At 45.8% G+C, this 25041-nt stretch overlaps 1 protein-coding gene across 2 annotated transcripts in view; it reads right to left on the minus strand.

The window, feature by feature from the left end:
• HASPIN (histone H3 associated protein kinase) overlaps positions 1-25041 on the minus strand; it is a 109914-nt gene that overhangs the window by 26612 nt on the left and 58261 nt on the right. For both annotated transcript variants that reach the window (XM_068235231.1, XM_068235232.1), the window contains 5 exons: positions 19644-19764; positions 16471-17718; positions 13566-13761; positions 10291-10370; positions 293-499 (listed from right to left, as the gene is read on the minus strand). In XM_068235231.1, coding sequence (XP_068091332.1) covers positions 293-499; positions 10291-10370; positions 13566-13761; positions 16471-17718; positions 19644-19764 — 1852 coding nt within the window. The remainder of the gene's footprint in view (positions 1-292; positions 500-10290; positions 10371-13565; positions 13762-16470; positions 17719-19643; positions 19765-25041) is intronic.

The following is a 25041-nucleotide window of genomic DNA, read 5'->3' on the forward strand; positions in this document are numbered from 1 at the left end:
AGCTGGAGTGCCAAGGGTAGCCATCACTGTGATAGGACACGTGTTCGTAACGCAGAGGATAGCGTCTCTCCCACCACCAGGCAGCTCTGCACAATGCTGGCACTATCCTCCTGGTTACGATCACATGTCGTATCAAGGGAGAACTGCAGCGCTGGATCCCAGGGAGGAGAGTCTGTGCAGGGGCTGCTCCAGGCTCTCTCTATTGAAAAAATTGTACCGCTTTTAGCCCCTAAAATCAGGAAAGAATCATACCGCCAGGGAGGTTAAAGAGCAGGATATAACAATGACGTACCTTTAGCGCAACATGCTGCTCCCCCCGCAGAGTCCGGAACACTTCCCCATACACCCCCTCCCCAATCTTCTCACAGCGCTGCAGCTGGTCTTCTGTCAGGCACTGTTGAAAGGTGATTGGCTTCTCCTGCTGACACTCGGCCAACACCTTCTCCTCATCGGTCATGTCCTCGCTGCAGAGGGAGGTCTGAAACGGGGAGAGAAGGAGCTATGGAGGGAAGAGAAAGATACAGAGAACCATAAGATAACAGCACATCTGGGTGCACCTCTGAGACCTACACATTATCTCGAGTTATATAATGCGTTCCAGGGCATCTTCTGCCGGGATATATCGTATGCTGCCTAATGCAGCTATGCAGAGTGGCAGAACTTTTTTTTTTTTTTTTGAATTTACTTGTTCCGGGCGGCTGCACTCCTGGCATCCTCTTCTGATCACGTGATATGACATGTGATCCTAACCCAGGGGATGGTGTCAGCTGTGCAGTGCCACCCGGTGGTGAAAAAGGTGTAATGAAAGACTCTTCCATCACCCCTCTTTCACCACCGGAAGGCGCTGCACAGCTGACACCATCCCCTGGGTTACGATCACATGTCATATCACGTGATCGGAACTCTGAAGAGGCTGTTGGCATCGCAACACCAGGAGTTGAGGCGAGGAGAAGTGATCCAGCCTCCCGGAAGAGATAAATACGACAGCTCCCTGCACCACTCTGCATACCCTGCCAGGCTGGAGAGGGCACACTTCCCCAGCAGAAAAAACAAAAACATCCCTGCAGTGCACATATAGATGTGGTATACGTGGATGCTACCCAACCGAAGGTTAAAGGACAACTGTAGTGAAAGGTATATGGAGGATGCCATATTTATTTTCTTTTAAACAATGCCAGTTGCCTGGCAGCCCTTCTGGTCTATTGGGCTGCAGTAGTGTCAGAATAACACACCAGAAACAAGCATGCAGCTAATCTTGTCAGATCTGCCAATGTCAGACATATCTGATTTGCTGCATGCTTGTTCAGGGTTTATGGCTAAAAGTATTAGAGGCAGAGAATCAGCAGGACAGCCAAGCAACTGGCATTGTTTAAAAGGGAATAAATATGGCAGCCTCCATATTCCTATTGTTACAGTTGTCCTTTAAAGGGACTCCAAACACCTATCATGGGCATGCCTTTAAGACTCCGACCAGTACTTCAAAAGGAACTCCAGTGAAAATGATGTAATAAAGAAGTGCTTCATTTTTACAATAATTATGTATAAATGATATAGTAATTGTTTGCCTATTGTAAAATCTTTTAAATCCCCTATTTACATTCTGACATTTATTACATGGTGACATTTTTACTGCTGGCAGGTGATGTAGCTGCTGCATGCTTTTTTGGCAGTTGGAAACAGCTGTAAACAGCTATTTCCCACAATGCAACAAGGTTCACAGACAGGAAACTGCCAGGAGTACCACAGTCCTCAGAGTTTCTTGTGGTAGGGGTTTCACCACAATATCAGTCATACAGCGCCCCCTGATGGTCTGTTTGTGAAAAGGAATAGATTTCTCATGCAAAAGCGGGTATCAACTACTGATTGGGATAAAGTTCAATTGTTGGTCAGAGTTTCTCTTTAAAGATGCATACCTTTCAGTAGCTTGTACTCGTCTCCTTCATTTGTTGACTGAATCGCCGTTCTACACCAAATAGTTTTCGTTCAATTTCAATTTAAAAATCGTGGCTGCCATCTTGGCTATGTTATAACTTCCGAGTTTCCCTGTCTTCTCTGTTAGAGAAGTGCATCAGAAGCAGGAAGAGGAAGTGACACCCATGGCCATTGCAAGAGGGGTCACAGCACAACTTTGTTGGAAGTCATCTGGCTTAAAGGGAATGTCCAAGCAAAATTAAAAAAATGAGTTTCACTTACCTGGGGCTTCTACCAGCCCCATGCAGCCATCTTGTGCCCTCGAAGTCACTCACTGCTGCTCCAGTCCCCCGCTGGCAGCTTGCCGACCTCGGAGGTCGGTGGGACGCATTGCATACATTTTTACGCATTCCCGCAAGTGCAGGAACATTAACACATACATTTGTACGCTTTACTGGTTCAATGCGTAAAAATGTATGTGTTAATGTTCCTGCACTAGCGGGAATGCGTAAAAACGTACGCAATGCGGCCCGCCGACCTCTGAGGTCGGCAAGCTGCCAGCGGGGGACTGGAGCAGCAGTGAGTGACTACGAGGGCACAAGATGGCTGCATGGGGCTGGTAGAAGCCCCAGGTAAGTGAAACTCATTTTTTTATTTTGCTTGAACCTTCCTTTTAAAGGCATGCACATGAGAGGTACTCGGAGTCTCTTTAAAGGATACTCGAGGTAACCTGTGACATGATGAGATAGACATGTGTATGTACAGTGCCTAGCACACAAATAACTAGGCTGTGCTCTTTTTTTTTTTTTTTTTTCTTTCTCTGCCTGAAAGTGTTAAACATCAGGTATGTAAGTGGCAGTTCCTGACTGAGTCAGGACTGGGTCAGACTACAGTGTGACCCTCACTGATAAGAAATTCCAACTATAAGACACTTTCCTAGCAGAAAATGGCTTCTGAGAGCAGGGAAGAGATAAAATGGGTCAATAGTTCATAGATTTTAGCTCTGGCATACTTCAATGAATGTGTCATTGAGCAAAAACAAAACAGTAAAAACTTAAAAAGTTGATTTAAATATAAAATAAAACTGTGGAATATCTTAAAAAGTCATTTTTAGGAGAAGATAGATAGATACAATTGTTTATATCATTAGTTTAATTTCACCTTGGGAGTCTTTTAAGCAGAGCGTGAAGCCTCAGTCAGGAGAGCTGGGCTGAGGTGGAGCAGTTATGTGCTCATATACTGCTTGATTTTCCACCGGGCAATTAAACGATCAACTTAATTGGGGCGATTAACAACAATGTGGTCGATCGAAAGTCAATGGACTATTGGCCCACACACTACAAACTTGAAACCAAAAATCAATCCTGTGTTGATCGAAATCATGTGGACAGCAGCCGATTCATTTACGATCGACCGATATCTTCCATCCTGCCCGATCGAGTAAATTGGTCAATTTGACCAGAAATCAGGCAATTTCCATCGATCATATACAAAACCAAGGCAAGCTTGGGCTCCACGTGTCATCAAGGAATACAAAACTTTATTAAATACAAAACTGACAAGTTCTCCTCAGGAACAATACTAAGTCACTGGTCGTTACAAACAATACATAAAGTTAAAAACAAGAGCATGGCAGATTGCTTCATGCACCAGCTGTAGAAAAATTGTATATATCTGCTTCAATTGCAATACATGTATGGCGTAGCATCAATCATACATCCACCACTCGCCCGCGCATTCACTTCCCACTGCACCGTGCCCAGTAGCGCATCTATAGTGTTGGAGGGCCCTCTTTCCAAAAGATAAAACGGCAGGAATCCAAGCTCAATTTACTTGGATATTGATATTGATGACAGTCTCATCCTGTTTATGCATCATATATGATAATGTACCATGTTGCAACATGGGGAGATCTCACCAACACTGGCGCTGTCAGCCTCCGTTCACCCCGACATTGTCGCTCCACAAGGGTCCAGCTGATCCCAGAGTCCCGTCACACCTGCGCTAACCTGGCAGGGGATCTCATAGTGGAAGTTCCCTAGCAGCGGGGACGGAGTACAACGGGCTTGGAGTGATGGCGGACACACGCTGCTAGAAGCAAACAGCTGAGCAAAGCTCCGCCCACCGACGCGTTTCAAACCGCCCAGGTTCTTTCTCAAGGTGTGGCCAGCTCTAGACGCGTCATCCTTTTCACTGTCCACAACATGTCCATCCCCCAGTAAGAATCGAGGGAAAGCAGAGGCAGGACAAAGAGAGGAAGGAGGGAGGGATAAGCGAGACAAGCTGCGCGTGCTGGCCAATCCCTAAGCATCCCTTAATCTGCATCTCCATAATCAGGCAGCACTGGGAGGCCTCATGCACTGCAACAGCCCGAAGCAGCGGCACAGTCCAGCAGAAAGAGTTCAAAGCCAACACATGCTGCGGCCATCACAACTCCAATCAAACTTCACATCAGAAATTCTCTCTGGGTACTTCCTATGTTCTGTCAAGTAACAGCATTCCTCATAGATTCCAACGATCAAATGGATTAACGAGACACTTCACATCGTTAGCATTGCAAGTTCCATATGGTTCAATCCATCCCAACAGGAAAATTCAGATTATTCTTCTAAATAAACTTACTATGTACTAGAGATTGTTTTTTATTGGCAGTCCCCTTTATTAAGGAATGGGACGACTTTAGGCACGGTGCACATAGATCGTTCACTGCGGAGTCAGGCACTCCCATACTTCAATGTCAAAAAACAATATAGCTCAAGAGAGTAATTATTTGCCTACATTTGTCCCATAGCAATGGAGCACAAGGGTATGCCACCAGATCAATCATACCTCGCTACTTTTAAGAAGGGTGAGAGGTCCAATCTGGCATTAAAACCATTGGGGCTCACTGTATCAAGTTTAAATATCCACATTGATTCCTTACAAAGTAAAATATCATCAAAGTCGCCTCTACGGCTTGAAATATTAAGCTTATTTATTCCTTTAGCAGTCGTTCCCCTCAGGCTATTGCCATGGACCTCTCTATAATGTTCTGCAATGTTAGTCTGACCCTTCCCCCCAACAATAATGGCAAAGTGCTCCAATACCCGTTCTTTTAGGGCCCTTTTTGTTTTGCCTATATATCTAAGGTGACAGGGACACTCAATCATATATACCACCTTCTCACTATCACAATTTATGAAAGATTTGATATCATACATAGGGCCACCTCGTCTACCCGAAAAGTGCCTAGTTCTATCAATGAACGGGCACAATTTGCACTTACCGCACCTAAACATACCATTAGGTACGCGTTCTTGTAGCCATGTGTTGGGTTTAGCCTGCATCTCACTATGGACTAGGCGGTCCCTGAGATTGGGGGCCCTCCTTGCTGTGAGCAGAGGACGAGGGCCCACAACCTCAGACACCTCCCTTGACGCCATCAGCACCGGCCAATATTTTGTTAGAAGGTCCTGTAATCGTTCCCAATGGGCCCCATATCGCGTAATAATACGTATATACCCCTGGTCTTCTGATTGATTCTTCTCTTTAGGGGTTAGTAACCTTTCGCGATCCAGGGACCAAGCTCTCTTCAATGCCCTCCGCAACGTCGAATGGGAATAACCGCGCGCTCGAAAACGTTCGTACATTGCGCGCGATTCCTTCCGAAAGTCATCATCGCATGAGCAGTTCCTCCGCACGCGGAGGAACTGCCCATATGGAATCCCACGTTTTAAAGATTGGGGGTGATGACTATCGGCATGCAAAATAGTATTGCCAGCCGTACTTTTGCGGAAGGAAGAAGATACCACCTTTTCTCCCTCAATTCTTAGCATTAAGTCCAGGAAAGAAATTTCCTGTCCAAAAGTATACGTGAGCCGTATGTTTTTCCCATTGTTATTCAATCTCTCAATAAACATTTTTAACTCATCGGCCGTCCCGTTCCACACCATCAATACGTCGTCTATGTACCGAATGCAGAGGGCGACGTGCGCCCCGTACTCCGGGACCGGGAAAACATCCTCGCGTTCCCAAAGTCCCAGGTGCAAACAAGCATACGCCGGGGCGCACGCCGCCCCCATAGACGTACCGCGGATCTGTCGAAAAAAACGGCCTTGAAAAACGAAACAGTTAAGATGCAAAATCAATTCCATAGACTCCACAAGGAAGGCATTGTGTAGATCAGCCCCTGGATAGCGCTCATTCAGGAAAAAGGACATTGCCCGGAGCCCCTCCACGTGTGGGATCGAAGTGTATAAGGATTCCACATCGATCCCCACGAGGAGGGACCCCGGGGGTGCCACAAAACCAGCCAACACTCCCAACACATCGCGAGTATCCTGCACATATGAAGGGAGCGACTGGACCAATGGTTTCAGCTTACGATCAATCAATTGTCCTAGCCTTTGTGTAGGGCTGCCAACAGCCGAAACTATTGGTCGCCCGGGTGGCTTGATTAAAGATTTATGCAATTTTGGAAGAGTGTACAACGTTGGCACGTTGTACGTAACCACCTCCAAATAGTCATATTCCTGTTTAGTGATAACCTCTCGATATAGCCCTTCATCCAGCAACTCGTTAACAAGTTCAGCAATCACTGGAAATGGGTTTTTCTCCAATCGTTCATATGTCTCCCGATCATTTAGCTGGCGCATAATCTCTTCCACATAGGCCTCCTCATCTTGGAGGACTACATTGCCTCCCTTGTCACTCGGCTTGATAACTATCCCCGGAGCTTTAGCCAATTCATCCAAGGCCACAAATTCCTCACTGGTTAGATTTAAATCAGAGCCATGGGGATCCAAATTTAATGCCCATAACTCCCTTTCAATAATCTCCATGAACACTTTTACATTGCGATTCTGTGAAATGGGGGGCATGAAAGAGGACTTCAGTCGCAGGGATGAGGGAGCAGGTTCCTCTTATTCACTAAGGGAGGAAGATGAAACCTCCTCTATAAGGACCTGGGGGAGAGGGGACCTCTGTTCTAATTCGGGGTGGGATGCAGACATATCACAAGACAGAGCTGGGTCATCAGCTGCTAGGGAGTCATGCCGAGTGACAAAGGAGCATTCCTGTACTGGTTCACCAATATTTCCAATATCGTACAGTGACTCCAAGGCAATTAAAGCTTCCCTCTCTGTAGGGGTTAACCCTACATATACTTCCTGATGAACTGCTGGCCGAGGATCATTCCCAAAGGATAGCCTTAAAAGGATTTTACGCAAAAACAGTTGGATATCTCTATAAATCTCAAAGATATCCCCAGATACAGTGGGGGAAAAAGACAGGCCCTTACTCAATACCGATATGTGTCTTTCCTGTAGATCAAACTTAGACAGGTTGACCACATTATTCTGTTCCTGTTTAACATCTATATTTTGTTTTTTCTGATACTCCCACTCCGTGTCACAGGTCCCATCCCCTGATCGTCGCTCTCCTCGCCTTCCTGATTTGCTCCTCTTTCTCCTCGACCTCTGCCTTCCCAACCCCTCCCCCTCCCCCCCCCCCCTCCCTCGACCCCTTCGCCTGCCCTTTCGTGGATCCAAAAAAGTAACTGACTTTTTACTGACAGCTGAACCCCCCGAGGCTTCTGTGTCTATGCTGGACATTTCTGTATTATCCTGTCCTTCCGCTCCTGAACCTCCCTTTCTCTTAGCCTTGCGTTGCTCCAACTTAACAAGTGGGTTGAGCGCCTCATCTGAATCCCATCTTATTAAATCTTTTTGAAATTTCTGTTGTTTTTGTTTTTTTGTTGTGGCCTGAATCTTTTCTATTTGTCCTTTTAGACTTCCATTAAAGATGCATTGCATACATTTTTACGCATTCCCGCAAGTGCAGGAACATTAGCACATACATTTGTACGCATTACTGGTTCAATGCGTAAAAAATGTACGCATTGAACCAGTAACGCGTAAAAATGTATGTGTTAATGTTCCTGCACTAGCGGGAATGCGTAAAAACGTACGCAATGCGGCCCGCCGACCTCCGAGGTCGGCAAGCTGCCAGCGGGGGACTGGAGCAGCAGTGAGTGACTACGAGGGCACAAGATGGCTGCATGGGGCTGGTAGAAGCCCCAGGTAAGTGAAACTCATTTTTTTATTTTGCTTGAACCTTCCTTTTAAAGGCATGCACATGAGAGGTACTCGGAGTCTCTTTAAAGGATACTCGAGGTAACCTGTGACATGATGAGATAGACATGTGTATGTACAGTGCCTAGCACACAAATAACTAGGCTGTGCTCTTTTTTTTTTTTTTTTTTCTTTCTCTGCCTGAAAGTGTTAGTCAGGAACTGCCACTTACATACCTGATGTTTGAGTCAGGACTGGGTCAGACTACAGTGTGACCCTCACTGATAAGAAATTCCAACTATAAGACACTTTCCTAGCAGAAAATGGCTCCTGAGAGCAGGGAAGAGATAAAATGGGTCAATAGTTCATAGATTTTAGCTCTGGCATACTTCAATGAATGTGTCATTGAGCAAAAACAAAACAGTAAAAACTTAAAAAGTTGATTTAAATATAAAATAAAACTGTGGAATATCTTAAAAAGTCATTTTTAGGAGAAGATAGATAGATACAATTGTTTATATCATTAGTTTAATTTCACCTTGGGAGTCTTTTAAGCAGAGCGTGAAGCCTCAGTCAGGATAGCTGGGCTGAGGTGGAGCAGTTATGTGCCCATATACTGCTTGATTTTCCACCGGGCAATTAAACGATCAACTTAATTGGGGCGATTAACAACAATGTGGTCGATCGAAAGTCAATGGACTATTGGCCCACACACTACAAACTTAGATCCTATGCGATTCTTTACTGAACCATCTTGTGCCTCCATGCTCTGAAACCAAAAATCAATCCTGTGTTGATCGAAATCATGTGGACAGCAGCCGATTCATTTACGATCGACCGATATCTTCCATCCTGCCCGATCGAGTAAATTGGTCAATTTGACCAGAAATCAGGCAATTTCCATCGATCAAGCAGAAAAGCCGTGTAAAGTATAGGTACCTTGAAGTAAACCTAAAGTCATGGGGAAAAAAAGCCAGTTTAACTTACCTGGGGCTTCTACCGGCCCTCTGAGGCTGCCCTGTGCCGGGACAAACCTATCATCCAGCCCCCCGCAGCAGCCCACTTTCAGTTCTGGCGACTCAATGGCCACTGCGCCTGCGCAGCCCCGGACGCGCACGTCTACGATCCCTTTACGGGTAGTGTCTTGCTCATGCGCAATACGAGAAAAAGGTTGCCATGCTGGAGGGTGTTCTACCCAACCAATTTTTAAACGTTTACAATCTTTTCCCCCTGAAATTGCGGCAATCAAACTATTTCTTAAAAACTTCCAATCAACCAAAAAATTGGATAGGGTTGGTCAAAATAAAAAATTGTAAGGTGTGTGGCCACCTCTAGACTGATTAAATAACAGGGGCAGCACGGTGGCGTAGTGGTTAGAGCTCATTTTGTGCCCAATTCGAATCCCAGCCAGGGCACTATCTGCACAGAGTTTGTATGTTCTCCCCAGAAGTTTGCACCAGCCGGGTGGCATGAAAAAGTAGACGGGTGGGGCACAACAGAGGACTGCAGGGTCGGCACTTCTCTGCGCAACTCTTACAGCGTAAGAAGAGGATGAGGAGGCGAGCGAATGACAGCCGGGTGCCCACCAAAATTACCTGGGTGGAGCACCCAGCTAAAAGAGCCTGGGAAGAACACTGGCGTTGGCTTCTATACAGATAGTTAACTGTCTTTCCTCTGAATCGGGGGTGTCAAACTCAAATACAAAGTGGGCCAAAAATTAAGCTCTGGGACCAAGATGTGGGCCGACCTCAATGTCTAGAGGCCACCTCCCTCCATTATACAGTTCCCTGGTGTCTAATAGCCCCCCCTCTATCCCCCATACAGTTCCCTGGTGTTTAGTGGTCCTCCCTCCCCTATACAGTTTCCTGGTGTCTAGTGGCTTCCCTCCCTCTCCTATACAGTTCCCTGGTGTCTAGTGCTGCCCCCCTCCCCATATGGCTTCCCTGGTGATCTAGGGCTTACCCTCAAATAAACGGTAGCTTCTCTGGTGGTCTAGAATGGGCCAAACATAATGCAAAGGGGGGGAAACCACATGAGGGCCAAATTTGATGGCTCCGAGGGCCAGATTTGGCCCACGGGCCAGAGTTTGACATGTATACTCTAAATTGTCCATAGACTACTATACATGGCTATGGTAGGGATTTGAGCCCCTCTGAGGGACAGTTAGGCACCCTGTACAGCCGTGCCGAAGATGTCATCGCTATATAAATACTAAATAATAATAACCGCTGGAGCTCTGCTACTGAACACACAACTTTGCATGCATTGTCCCAGAATGCACAGCACACCTGTGCCCAATCCCAGGCAGAGGAGGGCGCTGTTGTCTTACCAGTGATGAGTTGTTGGCAGTCACACACACGTTCCCATTGCTTCTATGGACAGGATGATTGAGTGGCAGGCCGGCTTCCACTGAGGAGTGAAGACACAGAAAGTTATAAAGATGAGAGCCAGGTATGCGTTGGGTGCTGTCAGATATGTCTTGTAGTAAGCATAAAATGAAGCCAATTAGAAATCAGTACTATAGCAGGAAATCACTGCTGTTGAAATGGAAAGTGTATAATGTGCTATTTTTAAATGATTGGAGAACTTCGATGAATTCTAACCTCTCGCTCTACCAACTGACCTATCAGGTTGGACAGAATGTGAGGCTTGTGGGTGGATACCTCTGCTTCCCTGATTTGGATAGTAATATCACTGTTACGGATTTATACAGGCAGTCCCAGACTTACAAACACATGACTTATATACGGCACGCCGATATGATCAGCCCAAAAATTGATACATTTGATTTTGTGGGAATAAGCCTTTTTTTTCAAAACCTTGTAGTCTTTTGAGAAAAATTATTTTAAAAAGTAAACTTTTTTAAACTGGTAAAATTGAATTTTTCTGGGGTGCACTGAGTGCACAGGGGAACACAGGTAGCATGGTCACATAGTGTGCGTGTGGGTTTTTTTTTTGGGGGGGGGGGGGTGCAGCAGGGGGACAAAGTGGGGGGAGGCAGAGGTATTGGAGGCACAGGGAGCACACCTGACACCGGAGGCACAGGGGGGACACACACGCAGGGGACACACACACACACACACACACACGGGGAACAGACGCGACACCGGAGGCACAGGGGAACAGACGCGACACCGGAGGCACAGGGGAACAGGCGCGACACCGGAGGCACAGGGGGACACACCTGACACTGGATACACTAGGGAACAGACGTGACACTGGAGGCACAGGGGAACAGACCTGACACTGGAGGCACAGGGGAACAGATGTGACACTGGAGGTACAGAGGGGCATAGAGGAGGTACAGGAGACAGAGATGGCACTGTGTTTTGCCTTATGGACAGATTCAGGTTAAGAACAAACCTGCAATCCCTATCTGGCTCATTAACTGGGAACTACCTGTACTTGTAATGGTAGCAATGTTATATAAGGCTGAGCTCACACTAACACAAAAGAAATCTGTTTAGCGGAACAAAATGGATCCGAATGCAAAGCAAGAGGATCCGGTCACGTTATTCTGCTCACTCAAATGAAAAACAAGTTTGGATAGTCCGCGATCATTCTGGATCTATCGGACAAAATGCATGCCGACGGGTATACCGAGCGGGTGCCTATGGGGAATGAAACACACAGATGCAAAACTGAGGCCCAAATGCAACAAACTGATCCATTTGAAACTGAGAACTGTTCTCCCTGGCAGATGTGTGTAGGAGAGTTCTTGCACAGATACCGCACTTCTTATCTGGCTGGGATTAGCGTTGACCTTGAGAAAACTGAATACAGAAATAACTCAAGACTGGAATAACAGGAAAAAGAATGACCCTAGAAAGGATTCCCCTAGATGTTAAAAAGGAGGCTTCTAACTCAGGGCCCATTCACACTTAAAATCGGCAAACGCTAGCGCTACCATTTTGCGCGGGTGATTTTTTTTTTTTTAATGCGGAAAAATCACTGGACACTTCCGCGATTTCAGAGCTATCCCGGTCAGCGCTTTAATAGCATTTTACCGCGATCGCTTCAGAATCGCCTCAAAACTCCGGCAGGTAACACGCCTGCAATTGTCGCTATTCGCAAAACGCCCGCGATTGGCGCCAATCACTGGCAGTGAGAACACTGTCATAGTGTAGAGCTGCACTAGAGTTTTTAAAAAACACTAGCGCTTTGGGGATTAGCGGGAATCGCCTGCTAATCACCCTAGTGTGAATGGGCCCTTACAGAAGGGGTAGAATGTATTGGGCCCTGTACTTTCATCAGATTATACTGAAGCTGCATTGCAAATGAGTCTTTACAGTGAATCTGAACTCTTGCACAGAACAGAAGGAAAACAGAGAAATGCACTCCGTGTGTATTTAGAGAGTTTAGCCTGTCTAATTCCCCCTCATCCGTGAATAATCACAACTGTAATTTTATCTCTCAGCTGTGTCAGCTCAGGAATCTCCTCTGCCACAGCAGAGCAGCTAATTTAAAGAGAATCTGTACTCTAAAATTCTTGCAATAAAAAGCATACCATTCTATTCATTATGTTCTCCTGGGCCCCTCTGTGGTGTTTCTGCCTCTCCCTGCTGCAATCCTGGCTTGTAATTGCCAGTTTTATCCAGTGTTTACAAACAAAAGACATAGCAAGTGATAGGCTGAGAGTAGCTCAGTGTGTGAGTCATACAGAGTGTGCAGGGGGCCTGGAGAGGGTGTGTATTGCTTCTATCCAATCACAAGCAGCACAGCACATTCCAGCCTGACTGCCTGAGCCCGACAGACCTGACAGGAGGAGAGAAGAGTAGATCATATAACAAAGATAATACAGCCACCGTGCAAGTAGGAAAGGCTGCAGTAAGACAGAGCACATTAGAACAGGTATAGGAACTTATAGGATAGAAGAAATAAGGATGAAAATTTTGTTAGAGTCTCTTTAACAACACAAATGTAAGACAAAAAGAAAAATGTGAGAGCCCCGAATAGTGTAAGACTGTTGATTGGTATTAGTAGGAATGAATAGAAATGTAACTCACAAACATGAGTTGCTGCAACAGGCAACCACTATATGCGCAGATGGGGAGATCATCCTGTCCAACAAAAGTCTTTTAAATGCACAATTATCAAACAACTGGAAGTTGGACAACTTTTGTCAAGTAAAATATCATTGATAAGAGGCGACCAACAACTAATAAGATGCAGTTCAAGTCAATCCAACAGTTACCAGGCTCAGTGAAGTCATCCTGGTCTACTGCGCACGCACGGGAGGTCTGCACATGTGCAGTAGACCCTAACTGGCATCGACTGAGTCCGGTAACAGAGCTCACCACGGCTGACCACGGGTGGACTGCTATTATTATTCCTTATGCTACATGCGATAATTTTACCACTGAGGCGCATACCTTGTGAAAACATTTGTTACATTGCCTAAGGGACTGGGATGTACAGAATGCTGTGACCATACACTACAGCTATGCCTAATGCATATGAATGGTGCAACTGAAGGCCTGTGGTTATGTAGCCCTAATGCATGTACCTGACATCAATAGCTTCCACAAGAAGACAGAATCTACCCTGCTGCAAAGAGTAATGCAGAACCTATCCACCTATACTGCACCCCACGCCCACACACACCTTTTTTCTTGCGATGAAGCGAGAGGGCAGCTCGAAGGCGGGCCCATCGCTGATGTTCTTTCTGAGGGTCGCGCATGGAAAGCGATTCGGTAGACAAATTGAGATTCTTAATCACTGTAGAATTCAGGAAGGATGACGTCAGCAGAGAAGAGGATAAGAGAAAGGAATGGGAGAGATCGCCACCAGCTGGAATATCCTGCAGAGATACAAAATGGATGCCAATAAAGAAGGTATGGAGAAATAAATGTGTTTCCTTGGTATAGTTTCGGAACTTCACAAGTGAGGTGCCCAAGAGTAAATACGACTAAAACCGTCTAAAAACGAAAATAAATCTGTGCTTACCAAAAAAAAAAAAATAGCTGGTTTTCCAGACTTTTCAAATATTGCACAATTAACAACAACTCGTTTCACAGCCCACGACCTCTTCCTCAGGTTAAGAAAAAGTGCTAAATTTATAGTGAATATGAGGTCAGAGCTTGCTTTCAATATGGATTCAGCATTTTTTCTTGACCTGAGGAAGCAGCCTTGGGGCACGAAATGTGTTTAACTGTTGATAATTGTAATATTTTAATAAGAGTCTAAAAATAATTTTGTGTGAAGGCCATACACATCTTTTTTTAGCAGTTTTCAGTTATTTTCTTTTCTTTTGGGTGCCTCCAGTTGCTTTTCCTTCATAATTTCAACTCTGTTTGGGGGGGGGGGGGGAGAGAATCGTCAACTTTTATGTTTGCACAAAAGGTTCTTTCTTTGGAGCTGTGACCACAACGATCATAAAGGCTGAGTGGAGACGGTCTTTCCCCAACATGCCATCTGGAGTGGCTGGCTATCTGAGCAACCCAGATTTGTGAGTATAATCTTATCTGAAATTCTATTATCTACACCTTATCAGCGATATACTACACCAGACTGGTTAAAGGGTACCTGAACTCTTTCACAAAGGTTAAAGGGGAACTGAAGTAAGAGGTATACGGAGACTGCCATATTTATTTCCTTTTAATCAATACCAGTTGCCTGGCAGCCCTGCTGGTCTATTTCTCTGCAGTAGTATTTGAAAAACACCAGAAACAAGCATGCAGCTAGTCTTGTCAGATCTGACTTTAAAGTCTGAAACACCTGATGTGCTGCATGCTGGTTCAGGGGCTATGGCTAACAGTATTAGAGGCAGAGGATCAGCAGGGCTGCCAGGCAACTGGTATTGATTAAAAGGAAATAAATATGGCAGCCTCCGTATACCTCTTACTTCAGTTCCCCTTTAAAGGTGCGTACACACACACTACCGCCGGCAACGACGGGTCCACCAGACCCTCCAGCTGGGCGGACGTTCAGCCGACAGTAGCACGCGTGTACGCGCCGTCGGCGGACTGATAAGGCTGTTTCTAAATGATCCGTTGAGCGGATTGTTCAGAAACAGCCTTGTCATTCTGTCTGACAGACTGTACACACGTGCTACTGTCCCTGGAACGCCCGCCCAGCAGGAGGGTCTGCCTGACAGACTGTACACACGTGCTACTGTCCCTGGAACGCCCGCCCAGCAGGAGGGTCTGACTGACAGACTGTACACACGTGCTACTGTCCCTGGAACGCCCGCCCAGCAGGAGGGTCTGACTGACCCATCGTTGCCAACGGTAGTGCGTGTGTACGCACCTTAATATAGAGAAATGCATCCTGTGTGTACTTAGAGAGCCTGTCTAATTCCCCCTCATCTGTGTCTAATCACAAATTGTGATTTGATCTTTCCCCCGTGCCAGCAGGTGCCCCTAATGCCCATGCATTTATACCTTACCTGTCATGCCAGCCCCAAGTGTTTGCACTGTATTTCTGCATTGGCATTCCACTTGGCTACCAGCGTTATAGCACACACATGCCCTACATGCTATATGACGATAGTCACGTGACATCCCAACGTGGAAGTACAGCGCAGACACTTAGGGGATGGCGTGACAAGTATAAATGCACGCGCAACAGGGGTTAATCGACTTTATTGGGCTATCCCCTACAGTGCGGTTGATTTAAAGTCGATCGACTAGTGGCCCACACATTGCAATGGAGATCCTATGCAATTTTCCTTCCCTAATCGATCTGAACGATGTTGTGGCTCCATACTCTGAAACCAAAAACGGATTTCTTTGTTGATTTCAAAACATGTGAACAATAAAGCCGATTTCTTTACGATCGACTGATATTTCTTCATCCTGCACACACACACACACACACACACACACACACACACACACACACACACACACACACACACACACACACACACACACTTCTGCAATGTGGGGGATTATGCCTTCACACATTCAACCTGCTCCGACATCAGAGCTGTGGAGTCGAGGTGTCTGAGTGGGAACGATTTTTGGTAACTGGAGTCAGTGGTTTAAAGTGGATCCGAGATGAAAAACTAACTATAGCAAGTAAGTTGTTTAAATATCTTATCTAAAGTTTAAATCGTTTACACAGTAAGTCTAGCTGCAAACAGCTTCAACATTATATGATTATTTCTTCCTGTGATACCATGAGAGCAGCCATATTCTGCTGGTCATCACACAGGCAAGCTGCTCTGCATCTACTCCTCTCAGCCTGTGAAAACTCCACTCTCCTCTCCGCCCCTCTGAAATCTCTAGCTAGTAACGCCTCCTAAACTATATGTAAGGGGCACAATTGTGCAATGTGTAAAAGTTTATCTCGGATGCACTTTAAAAAAACCGTGGAGTAAGAGTTAGATGATTTTTGTACAAACTCCACAACCCTGGCAAGTATTAGACTAAGGAGTCGGAGTCAGTGGTTTCATAAACTGAGGAGTTGGATGATTTTTGTACCGACTCCACAGCCCTGTCCAGTAGGAGACATTTCTCATTCACCTTCCCACCCTCTTCCAGTGTAATCCACAAGTTGCCTTTACCTCCATACACTTGAGTAGAGATGCCTCGTTGTAGTCCTGGAAGGAGAGATGCTGCTGGGCCTTAGAGGTCTTCTTCCTGTGGTTTCCCCATCTCTTCGTGCTGAAGCCGCTTATACAGACCTTCCTGCCTGTGGTCTCCTGCATTTTGCTCTTCAGTACAGAGGGTGCCAAGAGTGGGGTCTTCATTCCAGCCTGGACGGCTGAAGAATTACATCTCCCCACGGCACCAGGCGGCACAGGCCTCGGCAGTGACTCCAACAACTTTTTGTCAAGGAATTTTGTAACAGAGTCCCGGCTGAGACACACGACAGGCTGCATCCTGCTAAGACACAAGTCTTCTCTGGGCAGAATGATTCTGTCCACACTATTATGACACAACTTGACTCCCTGACTGTTATCGCTTTTCTCCTGAAGGATCTTCGTGTTTCTCCTCCCAGAACACCGGGCTCTTTTCCTGCTCTTGCTTTGCAAATACTCAGAAACATCTTCAGAGGATAACCTAACAACTGGCTGGTTAGACTTTCTGCTTAGGGATTTCCATTTCTCTGAGGAAATGCCTTTCAAAAATCCGGCAGAGGGGCTTCCATCCAACGTGGAAGAGTCCATGGCAGAAGATTGGTTGGTCTGGCGTACCAGAGACCTGTCTGTGTTGACGTTGGTAAAGACCTCATCGGAGAAGAGCTCGGGACTGGCACAGCAGATGCTGGCATTCTCCTTGCTGGGCCTGGATGGTTTTTCACCAATGAAGATGACAGACTGGGACTCAGAGGCAGAAACCGCAACAGGAGAGAGAACGCATAACGAAGCTGTTCCTCGAGACAATTTAATACGCATACTTTGCACGCCCCTTCCCGGTAAGGTCATAGCCTCATCATTGATGGTAGATTTACACACCGACGCATCCGGATCTTCTTTCTTATCTAAAGTGCTACAGTTCTCCAACTGTTTCTGGAACAGTGCTATCCTCGTAGTGGGTCGAGATGACGCCACCTCCTCATCCTCCTCGGCACATCTCACTACACTTTCCTCCAGGGGTTCAGACAGTGCCATCTGCCTCACAAAAGAGTTACTCGTCCTTGGCATAGCCGTCAGAAGTACAGAAGGCGTGCTGGAAAGAAGAGGTGCTTTCTGAAAAGGGGTGGGCAGTGTGTCCGCTGAGGAGTCCAGAATATTATTCGCACTTATACACCGCTTTCTTCTCTTACCCATTTCAAAGTCACAGAAGGATTCCGAAGAAAGAGACGGAAACTGCAAAGATAAAATAAAAGGAGTCGTCACACAGAAAGAGATACCTTACAGCAGCCTTTCTCAACCTTTTTACCCTGGAGGAACCCTGCAAACAATTTTTTGGTCTTGAGGAACCCCTGCATTTATTTTTCAAGAGGCATGGTCTTTAAAAGTAGGTGAGGCTGTTGATTTCACTACCTCCTATTACACTGCCACTCATTATACTGTGCTCATTATTCTGACCCCCAATTTAGTATTTCTTTTTACAGTACCTCCTATGTGCTCTATTATACTTCCCTCACGATGGGGTAAAATGCCAAAGAAACCCCTGCAGAGTCCTCAAGGAACCCTGGGGTTCCAGGGAACCCTGGTTGAGAAAGCCTGCCTTACAGATATTTCGGAATCAGATTCAAGATCCTATGTCTGGCCAACAAAACTAAATACAAGTCCTTCCCAAGTCCTTCCATATCTAACCTGGTCAGCAGACACATACCTGGGGCTACCTACTCCAACTACCTTCTCATCCTAAACACACCATGCATCTCGCACTGCAATGCATGACTACAGGACTTTACTAGAGCCGCCCCCATCCTATGGAACGCTCTCCCACTGCCCATCAGGGTTGCCGCCTCCTTCTGCACCTTCAAACAAGCCCGCAAATTTGACCTCTTCAAGAAGGTCTACCCCACCCCGTTAATGCCCTAACTCTCTCTGCCTAGAACCTCTGGATTTAGCCCCCTTCTATCACATCACCACCACTTCCCTTTTGATTTTAAAGTGAACTGGAGGTAAAAATAAACTGATCAGATAAACAATTGAATCTGTCACCCTATTCGTACAAATGACGTTTTTAAGACATCCCACTGCGTCTAAAGCATCCCAGAGGAAAAATACATGAACTATTGACCTTTTTATCTATTCCTTATAGTCAGAAGCCCAGTTATCTGCTTAGGGCTCTCTCAAACCAGAGTTCGTTTCTGCGGTGTAACGCAAAGTCGAAACTTTGCGTTAACCAAGGTAAAATGAAAGTCCATAGACTTTCATTTTACCTTTCATACCCGACGCTGCGTTTTGGTGTGTTGCAGTTCGACGCACTCGGGAGCTTTTAATAGTCGTGAGCCAGCGGTTTCCCGTCGGGGGTATAAATCGCTACCGCCACCGATTGCGTCGCACCGCAGCATCCCGACGACACGCCGCAGGATATTCAACGCGTGCAGGAGAACGTCTCCTGCACGTGGTGTTAGATGTGAAAGAGCCCTTAAAAAGTGTGTTATAGCTGTAATTTTTTTTTTTAACCAGCGAGGGAACCTATAGCCCGACTGAGTGCTGACAGGAGAAAAAGATGCATAGCTGGATATTAAACTCTTTCAGGCAGGGAAAAAAGCAACGGGGTACAGCATAGGTAAAGTTACATTTTAAAACACTATAATTTGGCCTCCAAGCAATAGCTGGAAGCCGAATTACATAATTCCCCACTATCCACATGGACCTGGAGGGGGAATAGTAATTAACGTCGCCAGGACTTGTGCAGCAGCAGGATAAGCCATATACCGTCTGTATCCTGCGCCCAAGTCTCCCGGCGGCTATTACATATGTACGCCTAGAACAGACCCACTGTAACCAGTCTAATAATGGCCAGTTCTAAAACAGACCTTGGTAACCAGTCCCATAACGGCCAGCTCTAGAACAGAACATGGTAATCAGTTCCATGATGACCATCTCCAAAAAAGACCTATTGTAACCAGTTCCATGAGAAGAACCAGCTCTAGAATTGACCTAATGTAACCAGTCTTATCATAGCTAGCTCTAGAACAGACTATGGTAACCAGTCTAATGACAACCAGCTCTAGGAAAAGACAACTGCAATCAATTGGAGGATTACTGTAAACTTCGGTGATAAGCAACAAAATGTTTGTTTTCCTGGTAATCTAGGTTCACCTACTTACCGGTCCCCTCTTGGGTTTTGTACTTGGAGGCCTCATGTTCACAGCAGCAGCTGGTGCCTTTCGCCGGAGGGTCACAAACCTCCGCGCTGGCGTTGCCAAGACGCGTGGTGTAGCTGCGCTCCTGTGGAGAGAACAGCATACAGAGATAACGTATTCTGGCAAATAGCCATCACAGATGGAGGTTTTTAAAGCAAGCCAATGATTACTATTAATTCCATCAATTGTATGAGGCCACCTTAAAGTGTACCTGAGAAGAAAGCCATTTAAAGTTCTATACTTACCTGGGGCTTTCTTAAAGTGAACCTCCAGGCTAAAAATCTACTCCGCAGCACCGAAAAGGCTTGGTGTTTCTTTAACAGTTTCACAGCATCAGAACTTTGTTTTTCTTACCCAAGCCTTATTTTTAGCTGCACAAAAGCTTAAGCTCCGCCCTATCAAAGAAAACTGCCCGGGCTTTTTTCCCTGATGCTGTGCAAAGCATGATGGGATTTCCTATGTTGTTATTCACGTTGCCTAGCAACTGGGAGGGGTGATCAGCACACAGGACAGTTGGAACTGTGTCTCATACTCCCCTGTCACCTCCTTTCAACCAAAAAGATGGCTGCCCTCATGAAATCAAACATTTGCCTGCTCTTTTAAAACAAGGTGGGTAAGAGATTATATTACCTATCTATTTTAAATTAACATAACTAATGTAACAATGACAGTATGTTTGTTTAGGCTGGAGTTCCTCTTTAAGTCCCCTTGAGGCTGCTCAGTCCCTCGCTGGCTCCCGTCACCCGCAATACTGCCCGAAAACCTTGCTTCGGCGTACTCCCGCCCCTGGGAGCGTTCTGCGCCTGCATATCGCTCCCAGCTGCAGGACCGCGATGGAAATGAAATCCGCCGCACACTGCCAGAAGCCCGTGTGAACCAGCCCTTAATCTTATCTTCTGTCAAAACTTAATGGGCAACAATCAATAAAAACATTTTAATACCTGTATATTATGCCTGGTACACACCATGCAATTTCCTGTCAGATAGACAATTTCCGAGAGGTCACATTAATGGAAAACCTTATTACAGGGAGGTGGTAAAATTGGTAAGTGATTTGCCAATGATCACTAAAAGTGTGTAGCAGGCTTAGAGGCACTTAAGTCACCCAAAAAAATGAGTTTTAGTCACCTGGGGCTTCCCTCAGCCCCCTGTAGCTGATCGGTGCCCTCGCAGTGTCTCTCCTATCCTCCCGTCCCCGCCAGCGGCTACTTCCGGTTTCGCCGTCAGGACCAGACAGGCTGGGAATGCGAGTGATTCTTCGCGTTCCCAGTCATAATATCGCCCTCTATACTGCTATTGCGGCCTTCCTTGCTGCAATAGCAGTATAGGGGGCGATATTGTGGCTAGGAACGCGAAGAATCACTCACGTTCCCAGCCTGTCGGGTCCTGATGGCGAAACCGAAGGTAGCCGCCAGAGGGGACGTGAGGATAGGAGAGACACGGCGAGGGCACCGATCAGCTACAGGGGGGTGAGGGAAGCCCCAGGTGAGTAAAACTCATTTTTTTGGGGTGACTTAAAGAGTCTGAAGCGAGAATAAATCTCGCTTCAGACCTCATAAATAGCAGGGGCATGTGTGCCCCTGCTAAACCGCCGCTATCCCGCGGCTTAACGGGGGTCCCTGATCCCCCAAATCCCCTCGGTGCAGCGGGGGAGCGCTTCCTGGTTGGGGCAGGGCTAACCGCCGCAGCCCTGCCCCACGCGCGTCTGTCAGCGCGTATCTCCGCCTCTCCCCCGCCCCTGAGGCTGCATTTCCACTTGTGCGGTGCGAATCGCCGCGGCAAAAATTCGTATGCGGATGCAAAATTCGCATGCGGGTCCATGCGAATTTTCATGCGAATTCGCATTGATGACGATGTAAGCGAATTTAACCATGGCAGTGCTGGTGTGCTTTTCCATTGTTTCTATGCAATTTCGCATGCGAATTCGCATGAAAATTCGCATGCCCAAAACTCATGCGAATTTCCTATTAAATACATTGTATGCGATTCGCATAGCGGTATGCGAATTCTGATGGCTCTGCCATGCGAATTTTTTCTGCACAGAAAAACGTAAAGTAATCCTGACAAGTGGAAACAGTTCCATTTACTTGTATTGCTATGCGAACTTGCATGCGGAAAAACGTATGCGAATTCGCGATAGTGGAAATGAGCCCTCAGTCTTCCTTCACTGAGAGGGGCGGGGGAGATCGGGGATGCGCCGCTAATAGACGCGACTGGAGGCAGGGCTGCGGCGGTTAGCCCTGCCTGCAGGAGCGACCAAGTGTTGCAGTGGTGGGTTTGGGGGTGAAGGGACCCCCGTTTAGCGGCGCGATAGCGGCGGTTTAGCAGGGGCACACGTGCCCCTGCTAACTTTGATCTCTGAAGCGAGATTTATTCTCGCTTTAGAGTCTCTTTAAAGAGAACCAGAGATGAAGCACCCTCTTGTATTTTACTTTATAAATCAGTGGGAACATGACAGTAAACACCTAATCTGCTCTTTGTTTCATTGTTCTCTGTTTAATCTGAATGTGATCACCTCTGATAAGAATCCCCGACTGAGCATTCAGTCTGGCTTTGCTACGGAATGATTATAGCCGAGTCTGTCTTCTCTGGTGTCTTTTCAAGCCCAAGCCTGCCCCCTTGTGGCCCTGCTATAATGACTCAGCTATAATTATTCCCTGCAAAGCCAGAATGAATGCTCAGTCCGGGATTCTTATCACAGCTGATAACAGACACTTTTAGCAGTGAGGATGAAACAGAGAGCAAGGTAGGTGTTTTCTCTAATGTTCTTACTGATATATATGGTAAAATACACAAGGGTGCTTCGTCTCTGGTTCCCTTTAAGGTTCACTTTAAGCAGCTAAGCTATCTTTCCTTCATTACAGCAGCTCAGCAGCAAAATAACCAGGGCAATTCCGTAAGAAAATCAGGATTGCATAAGAGGACAAAGCTTTCAAGCAGGGTGAACATTGTTTCACGTTTGCAATTGTTTTTCCTCAATTTTGCATTCACTTTTGTTGATAAATCAGCCCCATTGTCCTGTACCAGTCAGTAAAAACCTGTCTTAACCACTTGAGGACCACAGTCTTTTCGCCCCTTAAGGACCAGAGCCTTTTTCTCCATTCAGACCACTGCAGCTTTCACGGTTTATTGCTCGGTCATACAACCTACCACCTAAAGGAATTTTACCTCCTTTTCTTGTCACTAATACAGCTTTCTTTTGCTGCTATTTGATTGCTGCTGCGAGTTTTAGTTTTTATTATATTCATCAAAAAAGACATGAATTTTGGCAAAAAAATGACTTTTTTAACTTGCTGTGCTGACATTTTTCAAATAAAGTAAAATTTCCTATACATTTGAGCGCGAAAGTTATTCTGCTACATGTCTTTGATAAAAAAAAAACCATTCAGTGTATATTTATTGGATTGGGTAAAAGTTATAGCGTTTACAAACTATGGTGCCAAAAGTGAATTTTCCCATTTTCAAGCATCTCTGACTTTTCTGCGCACCTGTCAGGTTTCATGAGGGGCTAAAATTCCAGGATAGTACAAATACCCCCCAAATGACCCCATTTTGGAAAGAAGACATCCCAAAGTATTCAGTGAGAGGCATGGTGAGTTCATAGAAGATTTTATTTTTTGTCACAAGTTAGCGGAAAATGACACTTTCTGACAAAAAAAAGAAAAAAAAAAAGTTTCCATTTCTTCTAACTTGCGACAAAAAAAAAAATGAAATCTGCCACGGACTCACTATGCTCCTCTCTGAATACCTTGAAGTGTCTACTTTCCAAAATGGGGTCATTTGTGGGGTGTGTTCACTGTCCTGGCATTTTGGGGGGTGCCTAATTGTAAGCACCCCTGTAAAGCCTAAAGATGCTCATTGGACTTTTGGCCCCTTAGCGCAGTTAGGCTGCAAAAAAGTGCCACACATGTGGTATTGCCGTACTCAGGAGAAGTAGTATAATGTGTTTTGGGGTGTATTTTTACACATACCCATGCTGGGTGGGAGAAATATCTCCGTAAATGACAATTGTTTTATTTTTTTTACACACAATTGTCTATTTATAGAGATATTTCTCCCACTCAGCATGGGTATGTGGAAAAATACACCCCAAAACACATTATACTACTTCTCCTGAGTACGGCGATACCACATGTGTGGCACTTTTTTGCAGGGCTGTGGAGTCGGTCCAAAAATCCACCGACTCCGACTCCTCAGTTTAGGATTCCACCGACTCCGACTCCGACTCCTCTAATTTGCATATTACAATTTTGTTGATTAAAAGTATGTAACATGAAATTCGTCTCTTACCTGCCAACGCTAAGGAATTTTACAAGACAACTGAAGTGAGAAGGATATGTAGACTACTATATTTATTCCCTTTAGACTAAAACTAGTCCTTGGTAAGAGTACTTGTAAAAGGTACAAACCGGAACAAAGAACATCTATCAGGCCCTAGGCAATGTAAGTGTGGGTACATGTAAGAATGATGTGCAGGTACTCTGCAGGGGAATGAGGAGATTGTAAACAGACAACACCTCTGTGTTCAATGTGCACAGCATTCTCAGTGGATTCCCTGTAGCTCTGTGGGGAGTGCATATGTAGAGTATAGTACTACTGTGTAACAAAGTAAACCTGAGACAGATTAAATTAAAGTTTTATACATACCTGGGTCTTCCTCCAGCTGCCTTCAGGATAATCAGTCCCTCGTTGTCCTCCTCCACCACCTGGATCTTCTGCTATGAGTCCAGGTACTTGAGCCAGTCAGGCGTAGTGTGAATGCACACACTCCGCCGCCAGGAGCATACTACACCTGTGCAGCACTATTGCGCAGGTGCAGAATGCTCCTGGCTGTGGGAGCGGCATGCGGCCGGACAGCGCTGACTGGCTGAATTACCAGGACTCATAGCAGAAGATCCGGGTGGTGGAGGACAGCGAGGCACTGATTAGCCTGAAGGGGGCTGGAGGAAGCCCCAGGTATGTATAAAACTTTACTTTTCATCCGTCTCAGTTACCCTTTAATTTGTAGTCACCAAACCAAATTTTAATAACACATCAAATTATTTGATTTCATCAGCAAAGGGAGTGCATACATTTGCATAAATCAGCATCAATGCAGAATTATTTCCATCTCGTTGACCATCTCTATTAGTGACACAGCTACACATCAGGCTTTATTCTTACAGCATAGATGTTATTTAGTATATATAAGAGATTCCTGTGTACACATCATATATACAGTCACAATCAGATATGTATATCTGACCTTAAAAATACGGGGACTGCTTTATTGAAGCAGCACAAGTAACTAATTTTGATTGGTTTATTTCATTTTTGTGGACTAAGCACAGCTATTACTGTATATATACATTATTTTTAATGG

This window comes from Hyperolius riggenbachi, chromosome 5 (assembly GCF_040937935.1).
Source record: "Hyperolius riggenbachi isolate aHypRig1 chromosome 5, aHypRig1.pri, whole genome shotgun sequence".
In the NCBI taxonomy this organism is placed as follows: domain Eukaryota; kingdom Metazoa; phylum Chordata; class Amphibia; order Anura; family Hyperoliidae; genus Hyperolius; species Hyperolius riggenbachi.